We start from the raw sequence: 10559 nt of genomic DNA, 5'->3' as shown, positions 1-10559 counted from the left end.
TTGGATATTCCCACTGACTGGGCCTGCCTCTGCAACTGACGTGAGTCATGTTTTTGGTGGCATGATTCCTCCAAAAAAAAAAATGTTTTCAATATGCACTTTTAAAATTATTGCCTCAGGTTGCGACATAACATCAACTTCAAGGAAATATTTTATGCACAGCACAGTTTCCATACTGACTGTTTTTTAAAAGCACTTCAGAATAAACCGTCACTGTATGAACCAATCTCTTTGAACTCTTTTTGTTTGATTTGGCCAATGATGTGCTGTAGAAGCGACCCTCGCCGTTCAAACCACTCTTTACCACTTTGACTCTCAAGCACAGCCAAGTAGCCACATCTGGCAAAAATGTGCTCACATCTGTTTTGTGTATTAGCTGACTGCGTGGCTATCTTGTACTGAGGTCTGACAGGAGATGAGCACACTGACACTCCTGGGAAGAAATGCTGCAGTTGCAGTGGGTTCGTAGCTGGGAATGTCCACCTGTGATCGGAGCTGTTTGATTTGTTGGGGTTGAAAAACCGCACATGATTTGGGAATTGCTGAAACAGTATACTAAATATAATTGTTGAAGGAAGTACAGACTACAATAGATTTAAATACAGTACATTAGGGAATTGGACATACACACAAAATAAGAGGTATATACATTTTCCTAACATTTACCTATCAGAAAAAAAAATCAGAAGGTTGTGCTTTTAGAAAGACAATAAAATGCAGTTAAATACAAATTTCAAACCATGTTGCGATTGCCTTTTATTGGTTAGGTTGAAGAAACGTACATGTAATGCTATACTGCCCTCTAGTGTCTAATCTGTATTGTGCATGCATTCCGGTCTACTCCAGTGGAAAGTATACAGGAAGTTATATAACTTATATTATTGCATTAAAAAATAACGCAATAAATGCAGTGAACATTTGTAAGGACTTGAGCAGGACTGTTTTGGGTGCCACTTCATTCTTGACATGTGCCAAATGTCAAATGTGGTCTGGTTCGCTATTAGCGTGGTACAAAGGAAATGAAGTGTGCAGGCTATAAGATATACTTTACGCAGTATAACAAATTAAAAAGAAACAATTGTCATTAACTTGAAGATTTTGTTTTTACTTCGATCTCACGTTCATCATTGCCCGTTCACCCCAATACAAAATCGCTCATTTTGTTGTATATTCTGATACATCCATAATGATGCCATTTTATAACTACAATATAAAAAGCTCACATAAAAGATAAAACCATCTGAAGAAAAGCATCACACAGAAATTTAAAGTTAAAAACACTGGCACATAATGAAATGTTTAAAAAAAAATTTCAAGCAACATCTTACAAGTGAAAATCTTTCAACTAGCAACTTAAGACTGTTGTGAAATGTTTACTCGAAATGTCTTAACCCAATGCACTTCAGATGATTGTTCCAAAACGACTCGCATGGACAGTATCATACATTTCAATACAGATACTGATTTACCCTGCCGTTGGGAGACGAAAGGCAGGAGACCAGTGGTCTTGACGACTCTCAAATGCTCTGCCGTACTCTCTCCATGCGTTTTATTTTGCATGGTCAGGATCAACAAAAGCAAAACAATTTACTGTCAGCATCAACACATTTCAATTACGGTGCCAAGTGTCGATCAAAGACGGTGTAAAATAAATGACATGGAAAATCTTTGGTTGACAGCATGTTTTAAAACGATTGTGTGTTCCAACTTCCCTTTGATGGCACTGCTCACATGACTGCAAGCAATATGGAACCATTCTTTATTCACGTCAATCCCACACAAGTGGCACTATTTAGTGGCTCATTATAAATTAGCCACAAATAGGGTTTAAAGTAAAGGAATATTAAACAACGCTAAACTCAACCTTTCTATTGTAGGAAGCCAAAAGGGAGCTGGAGCTAGGTTTGATCGTTTGGCCTTCAAGTGGCTTTAAGTTTGAAACAACTTTACCTTTATAAATGGAAATTGTGCTGCACCCGACATGAAATGGCAAGTACGTTACATTGACAAGACGTCAGGTCAGTTCTCAAAAGCATTTGTGGCTTCTTGTTGGTCTGACGTGAGCGACTGTGCCAGATTGCAGCTCAAAATGCAAATTAAATCAAAGGAGCAGAACACACAAGTTAGCTTTGCACCAAGGTAGTAGACTGTGTAAGTTTCTTAACTTTAAGACTGGAAGTAGTATAAGGGAGATCTTTTTCTTTAGCTTTTTTTCCCCTGACAAAAAAAGCCCATTATATGAACGTATGTGTTACGTGGTAAACAAAAAATTATAACCGTACCTGAAAAAACATTAGCAGACATTTGACATGATGTACCAAGTTTAAACCAATCACCTTATTGTATTGAATGGATAATTAGCAAGCACAAAGCGGAAATCACCAGATTAAATTTGGGACATTTAAGATGAAATGTACACAAATTTGGAAGAATCAATGCAGCTGAACCATTCCATTTGTGCACACACCACGCGTGCCTATGCGGTTTTCTTGCAAACGTGGATGAAGTAGCACGGCGCATGACTTTGGCCAGGGATGTAAGACGTGAAATCTCCGTAGACGTTGTGCTCCACTTTGCCGTTGAAGGCTTCTTGCAGCAGCGCTTTAAAGTTCTCCAGGCGGTGCGGGTAGTAGGACAGACGAAATTTACTGCGAACACACATTGAGAACACATTTGAAGATTGTTCTCTCTGCTTGATTAAAAACGTCTTTGACAAAGAATGTTACACAGGATGCACAGAACTGTACATACACTTTCACGGTGAGTTAAATCAAACAAATCATTGCGTTACGCAGTTTCTGGCTTCCCCAAGATTACTGGAAGCACTCAATTTATTTTCAAAAACTCAGTCAAGCGTTTGTTTGGACTCTCCCACTAACACTTCCAGTTCTTGCACTCCAAATTTCTTTTGCGCTTCGGACCAAATGTACAAAAGGTACACTGAAGAAGCTTGTAACAGATATTTGCTTGAATTCCATTATCCGTACCGCTTCTCCTCACAAGGGTCGCGGGGGTGCTAGAGCCTGTCCCAGCTGCCATTGGGCAGTAGGCGGGGGACACCCTGAACTGGTTGCCAGCCAATCGCAGGGCACACGGAGACGAACAACATTCCGCGCTCACACTCATACCTAGGGGCAATTTAGAGTGTTCAATCGGCCCGCCATGCATGTTTTTTTGGAATGTGGGAGGAAAGTGGAGTCCCCGGAGGAAACCCACGCAGGCACGGGGAGAACATGCAAACTCCACACAGGACATACATACACAACAAAAGCCCATTTATCAGGTCTGAATAGTAACAGCATCAATGGCTCAGACAAGGAGGCGGTGTGCAAGACTATTTTTCAACTGGTCGGCCGAGATGTTCTGTATCTGTCTGTGAATTGATTCACTGAAAAGAATTCAATGGCTATTTCACGGGCAGAGATTTAACTGTACATGCAATGCACTTTTGTCATTATTTAACTGAATATAAACAGAGTTCCAATATTTTCACATGAGTAAAATCGAATTTAAGTCAAGTTAAAATCTTCTAAAATGCATCCAAATACATCAGAGAAAAAGCAAATTGATTGAGCCAGCAGGGGGGTGTGCCTCAATTTGGGCCAGGAAGAACCTTGTGCACCAGGCCCTCCGTTTATGTCAAAGCTCCTTTTCTATGACATAAGAGTTGTAAATAAGTAAGTCAGAACAAACTTTAACCTATCACTGACCAAAGCAAACAAGCTAGTGTCATAAAGTAAACAGTCGTATGAAAAGGACATTCCAGGCCAGAAATATATAACAATCATATAAAAAACAGGTACGATATTTCTTTCTTGTGTTCCTATGATGATTAATTCTTAGGCCGCTGCAAAAACGGGTTCACTACTATTTTGTGACCTTCAAATTTCACATGTGGGTACCATCATAAAATGAAGACCTGAACTGAGAAAAGGCTAAACAAAACCTTCTATTTTTCTGCGAACCTTACAGGGTGACCAGCGAGTGAGTTCACATTCTGCTGTCTGTGTGTGTGTTCAAACTCACAAAACCTACCTGACCTCAGGCAGGCTCTGAGGGCTGGCCTGAGGAACTTGGATGGTGTAGTCCAGTGTGATCATGTGAGGCTTATTGTTCACCCACAGTACAGAAGTGGAAATGTCCTGAGTTAGATCGCTCTGCAACACAAAACAAAAAAATAGAGTACAAATGAAAGAAATTCAAGAAGCTTACTAAAATTTCTAAAAAGACGCACAGTGCAAGAAGATAAATTTGGAAAAATTAATTTGAGAAATGCATTGAAAGACCTTAATCAAAGTTATTTTTTAACCTGAGGGCAGAATACCTTGTAGTAAACATTTTTTCCTTGTGGTGCCCGGCCAGTCTCCAGGATGTAGTCGTAGTTGCGGTGGTCGATGATGAGGACTCCACCTGGTTTGACCATGCTTGCGATGTTTTGGAGAGCCAACTTTTGGTCACTCTGGTCCCCTAAGAGGAACGTAACAATATCATGACTGAGAAGTGACACGCAATACAATACAATCTTATTTTTATCGCGCATTTCACGACTGCTGGAGCTGGAGCAAAGCGCTTTCCATATGCTGTAATATAAATTAGCGGGAAATTAACAAACACAAACAGTAGATACCAGAAGAACAGCAAAACAGAGACAGTCTCATGTGGAGTGAAAGGCCGAAGAATAACAATGCGAGTTTTGAAAGTGGACAGAGAGGGGGCGGGGCTTGCCTAACATTTAATGGGAGGTCATGCCATAGGAGGGACCGGCAACAAAAAGGCGCGATCCTCCCTGAGACAGCACTTTGTCCTCGGCACCTCCAGCAGCATCTGGTCCACAGACCTGAGGCAGCGGGCAGGTGCGTCGGGGCGGAGGAGCTCGGCGAGGTAGACGTCATGTAAAATACTAGGGTTAGGCGATACATATTAATCAATATGTATTGCGATTTACAAAATGCGCAGTAGACAAAAATCAGGAGTCAAACCGGTACGCCGGCTTTCTGCATGCTGTAAGGAGAGGCTAGTATGACGACGGATTTGTGCCACAATTACAAGCACGTAAGAGGAAATTTGGAGCACAAGCGCGTTTTCAGTGCGGCTGTTTTTGTGCCACCACTGAGGAACTGTGTCTTTATATTGACCAGTTAATTGGAGTTTTTCAATTGCGTTGACCTCAAATTCAATAATATTGATAGGACATATCGTCCGGTCCTGTAAAATGCAATCATTTGTTATGACTGAAATGATGTAAGCCCATTGATTACTGTGACTTATTGTGACAAGACTTAAACATTACGAGTCAACAAAACTGGACAAATCAAGAAGATTAGGAGTTTTGATTTCTATGAGATGTGCAAGTGAAACAATAGCCACCACTAACTGGACCACATAGTGTACCTTTAAAATCTGGTAAGTGGGCGAAGGAGTTGCCAAGGCAAATCACCGCGTCAAAGCCCTGTCCTCCTGGTTTCTGGATGTCTTCTGGCAGCGTCAGCCAGTTGGCTTCTTCAATCACTGCCATCCCGCAAAAAAACATACAACACACCAAAAATATGTATACATTAAATACACATACAGTGCTGTGAAAAAGTATTGGCCAACTTAACGTTTGCTACACAAGTCAACCACACCTGCAAAGTAGTGCAAGGTCTCCCTGTTGTGGGGCAATAAAACGTTGAATGAACCAAAGAAATCCTTCTCACAAACCGAGGCCTCGTTTGCCATCGGACTTTGGCAAACCCACTTTTGCTCAAGGCCCGCTCCGAAGCCTTGCTTCACTTGGCCCATCACGAGCATTACGTTACCACTTGTGGGTGTAAAGCAACTCGAAGAGCATCACCAAGACAGCAACTGTGTTGTTTGTTAACGTAAAAGAGGGCATTACGATCCTGCTCATACCATGCCTTCCCTAAAACACAGAAGAGGGAACAGCTGTTTCGCTTCCTCCGGTCCTGGTGAGCTCGTCCTTGTACAAGGGACTATGGATAGTGCGAAATACATTGACATCTTGGAGAAAAACCTCTTCAAGTCCGCAAAAAGTCTGAATCTTGGAAGGAGATTTAACTTTCAGCAGGATGATGATCTAAAAGATACGGCTGGAATGACACAAGAACGGCTCAGGAAGAAGAAAGTTAAGGTTCTAGACCTCCCAAGTCAAAGCACAGATCTCTACCCAATAGAAAACCGATGGCAGGAAATAATCGGCATCGGCCCTGAAAAAAAACATATCCGTCTATCGCTACGTTAAAGTAGGTAGGAGGACAAAATATGTAGACGTGTAAAATGGTGCGAAAGAGACGGTATTCAACTAAACTGGAGAGTTTACAAATATCAAACATGGGAGTAGTATAAGAAATAAATAAGAATGAAAATATCGTACCCCATTGGTCGAACGCTGCTTCTTTTCTTCTCTCCCATCTCGACTTGAGTGCATACTTGAGCATTTTGTCGCTGGCATCCACGCTCACCACGTTGAAGCCCTCCTCCACCAACATAATGGAGTCCACACTGCAAAATAAAAAGCAGATGGTTTGTAAACAACCAACAATGGTTACACAAAAAGAATCCAGTCATCCACTGTTTTATGCATTCCTTAATGTGTTCATTTAAAGATAATGCCAGGTGGTTTAGTCAACTGAAATTCATCCTGCTCTGTGTGAGTCAGCAAGGCAGCAATGTCACAAGAATAGCCGATAACTGCTTTGGCAGGTTAATACCTGCCTGACTACTGAATTACAGTAATTACAGGGCTAAAGTCAATATTTAAAAAATAAAAAATAAAAAAAAAAACAGTGGGAGAAAGAAGACTTTTAAAATTATATTTTATAAAATCTAAAAAAGCTTGAATGTGTTGTAAATCACTAAAGTTGTTTCATAAACATGGGTTTAAAGGCATTTAAACTAAATCAAGTTTTGGCGTTTTTATTTTTCAACATTTTGACACCATTTACCCCTTTTTTTTTTTTCAACCAAATGAATGTCGGCTTGAATAATCAGTTATTGGCCTCCATGACTACTAATAATTGGTATCGGCCCTGAAAGAAAAGCATATCGGCCTGTCACTATTTTGTATTAGCAGTTAAAACGGTGTCTCGATTCATGATTAAGGTTGTTGATTTTAATCTGGAATATCTTGAGACAACATGCACATGACCTCAAAGGCTCCCTTTGCTGTCAATGTTGAACAAAACCAGCAACAGATTGGGTAATATCCCGTGGAAAGCGACCTGAAAAGGTAGTTCACTGCAATGATTAACAGCAACTAAGTATGACAAAGGGAATGCACGGTGAAAATCATTCCGGCAGACAAACAAATTATATAATCCAATATATGTTCACACTGGTTCACTGTAGACAATATTGATCTGGGGGTGGAGAGCCTACTCTACTTTGTACTGTATAGCGCGAGTCCTCGTTAGGCTGAGCTGGAGCCAACAACAGCTGACTTTGGATGAGAAGCAGAGAACACCCTGGACTAAAACTGAGTATCTATCTACCCACCCCTTTTTCCTTGGATGAGTAACTGATTTATATGTGACAGAAACATTTTGGGCTCCTTTAGGGGGTCTAAAAATAGCGAAGCCAGTTGTAGCGTCATTCCACTCTGATCGGATCGCCCCACATGGCTATGCAACCGACATACCGTGTCTGGTGAATGGCAATGATCATACTGAGTTCAACGCAAATCTAGGATAAACTACCGTCCAGTGAGGTAGCAAATTTCACAATGTTTAAATTCGCTCATGCAAAAGATGTGCATTGTTGACCTTCTGTCAAGTAGAAACAAATGGACAGAAACTTGTAATAATGACTGTGTGGTGGTGTCTGTGATGACGTTGATGTTGTTCAGCAAATAAAATATCCTAAAAAAATGTGTCATGCAAAATAAAAAAAATAAAGTTTGTTCTTTATATGGGTACAATTACACTATACTGTACAGTGTTCCCATTGGCCATGGCAACCCTGTTTGAGTGACACAACAGGGACACAGATTGGTGAAATGTTGCAGGTTGTGAATGCCAACCAAAACATTTGCAACGGCAGTCATGATATGCAAATAATGCATAACAGGGGAGAATCTAAACTTGAAGGTGATCCATATTGGAATTGGGAACATGTCGGGCAAGCACAGTGTGTATGAGAATGACGGCTATTTCCATATTTTGCTCCAAAAGATTGATTAGTGACTTAGTTGTTAACGTCAAACTATTTTATGAAAACTATTATCAATCATTTATTGAGTGGCCCCAGCGCAGACGGCAACTCTGGACTTGAGTCCAACAGGTAGCTTCATTCGACTCGAGCTGAACCGTTTAAGCTTCCGGGACTCAGCATCCCGCTTCACTTTCTGTCACGGGTAATGTGATAACCCATGAGAAAACTTGACAAGATTTGAATGTGGAGGGAAAAACAGGCCAAGATCCCTCAACACACTGGGTTTTGTGCAGATGGGACCCCCATGGTCACCAGAAGAAAGTGGAAGAACAGCCGAAAGTAGAGCAATTGGTTTGAACGACTGGCCCACACTATGGCCTTGTTTCACTGCTGATACAATATCATCAGAGGCAAACACACAACTGTGAAACAGTGAAAACTAGGTGCAAACGGCAGCTGTCATGGGCAACTTCAACACCCACCAAAGTGCTTTCCTACACAGGTGTTTGCCACATAGAAGTGATTATATGCCACGTTGCTTAAGCCTCATCCTGCCATAAACTACAAAGGGCCAGGAAGTTAACAAACGGGTGGTGCAAGTCTGCACTTTCATTATTCTCCATCCTCGTGCAGATGTTGTCCTCGGTTGACCGGTTTAATGGGTTGAAACGCCCACCCACAATAGAAAATTTTTTTTTTTAGTTCTCATTTGATTGACTGCCCAGGGAGGATGCATGCCTATTACATTACATTACGTTACGTTATATGGACATATTTAAAGAAATTAGCACAGTGGCTACTCCGAAAAACAGGTTCCACTTTTTTTTTAATAAAATCTGTCAACGTTATATACAATAAAGCCGATGTATAAAATAAAATGCAGGCATACAGAATAACCTCAAATGTATTGAAGAGGCAGGTCTGCTTTGCTGATAAACGAAGGTAAATGAGGAATTGTCATATAACCGATTGGAGTGCCAGTGGTAGCAGGCATTCGTGCCTCATCGGTCTGACTTTACCCGGTTCCGCAGGCGACATCCAGCACTCTCCGGACACCGTGTTTTCTCAGCAATGACACCACCCAGCTTTTGTACTCCTGCGTCCTGCTCTGCGTGTTTCCAATGTAGAGCTGCCAGACTTTTGCTGCTTTGCCATCCGCGTACTGATCAGGAAGACCTTCAGCGGCCACGCCGAGCGAGCGGGTCCGAAACACACTGTCGACCGACATGCTTGCCTTTGTTGCTTTGAGTCAGTCTTTAAATGTTTTCTCAGTTTAAGCACAGAGCGGCTGGGCTGGTAACGTGGATTCCAGACACATGCTAACCTATTTTGCGGTTGTTATTTTTTATATGAGCAACATGGGGGCGAACAAACTTTAATCCAATGACACTCTGCTGTGAGTAGACACCTACTTTGTGATTGGCCAAAGCTATATGCGTCACGTCCGTATTTACTTCCGGGAGTAAGTCTTTATTTAACCGGTATTAAATCGTGCAGGAACATGTTGTGGATTTTGGGCATACACACGTTGGATGATCAAATTTATTTCTGAGTCATTCTTTTTGTCATCTTATATTTTTGTTTTGCGCCATCTCACACCCCATTGTGCCTATTGACTCCAAGTATTGAAACTTTCCGGAGGAAAATCTTTGCCTGTAAAACAAATGTTAGGGCACCTCATAAATTAGGATTTTGTCATGCACTTAGTCAAGCATGGAAGAACAGTCGGGAAAACGTAAAAAAAAAAAAAAAAACAGTCGGGAAAACGTAACTGCTTGTGTTTAGTACATTGTATTTGCATAAATATACAATGAATGTATATAATTTTATTTTTTTTACCCCCAGTCTTATATGTCATTCATATTTTTCATGTAAATGGTAGATTGCTCTCTGCTGATTCATTGCTAATGTTAAAGTTGAGAGCAAAATAAAAAGGTCAATACATGATAAATTCGTCTGCTACTATTTATTTATTCATTAATTTATTTAAATTAAAACGGGTGTGGTGCAGAACCGATGAAGACACAGCAGTTGTAACACCAAAGTAGTAAATTCGCTAATATTTACTTTGACCTTTTTTTCCTCAAAGTGATTTTTTAATTTTTTATTTGTCACCACTGATCTATGGCCTTGAGTTCACGTATGCTGGTGAGGTTGGTCATTGATTACAAGCTGGGGTTAGTGTTTAAATATGGTCTTATCTGCTTTAGGTAACTGGAAAAAGGCAGTTCTGGGTGGTGTTCAAAGTTTCCTCTACATTTTATTATGCAAAACACATCTGGGTCATCTGAGATAGTTACCCCGTTTGCTCTTAGTTCTTAATGGCTATACGTGTAAAACTAACACATATTAACCTAAGCCTTTCAATATAACAACTTTCTGTGTTTATGGATTGCAAACTGTATGCTTTG

The 10559-nt window shown here is 40.7% G+C and overlaps 1 protein-coding gene across 1 annotated transcript; it reads right to left on the bottom strand.

Moving 5' to 3' along the window:
• Positions 1 to 2405: 2405 nt before the first annotated feature.
• Positions 2406 to 9546, bottom strand: gnmt (glycine N-methyltransferase). The gene is made up of 6 exons (XM_088307126.1): positions 9168 to 9546; positions 6374 to 6501; positions 5392 to 5508; positions 4325 to 4467; positions 4036 to 4157; positions 2406 to 2648 (listed from the first exon to the last, which is right to left on the bottom strand). The coding sequence occupies exons 1-6, from the start codon at positions 9374 to 9376 to the stop codon at positions 2477 to 2479; spliced, it is 891 nt and encodes a 296-aa protein (XP_088163252.1). The 5' UTR covers positions 9377 to 9546; the 3' UTR covers positions 2406 to 2476.
• Between the last annotated feature and the right edge of the window lie 1013 nt (positions 9547 to 10559).

The sequence above is a fragment of the Idiotropiscis lumnitzeri genome, chromosome 1, assembly GCF_059441095.1.
Source record: "Idiotropiscis lumnitzeri isolate Australia: NSW breed Sydney's pygmy pipehorse chromosome 1, RoL_Ilum_1.0, whole genome shotgun sequence".
Classification (NCBI taxonomy): Eukaryota; Metazoa; Chordata; class Actinopteri; order Syngnathiformes; family Syngnathidae; genus Idiotropiscis; species Idiotropiscis lumnitzeri.
This window is presented reverse-complemented; position numbering and strand designations above follow the sequence as displayed.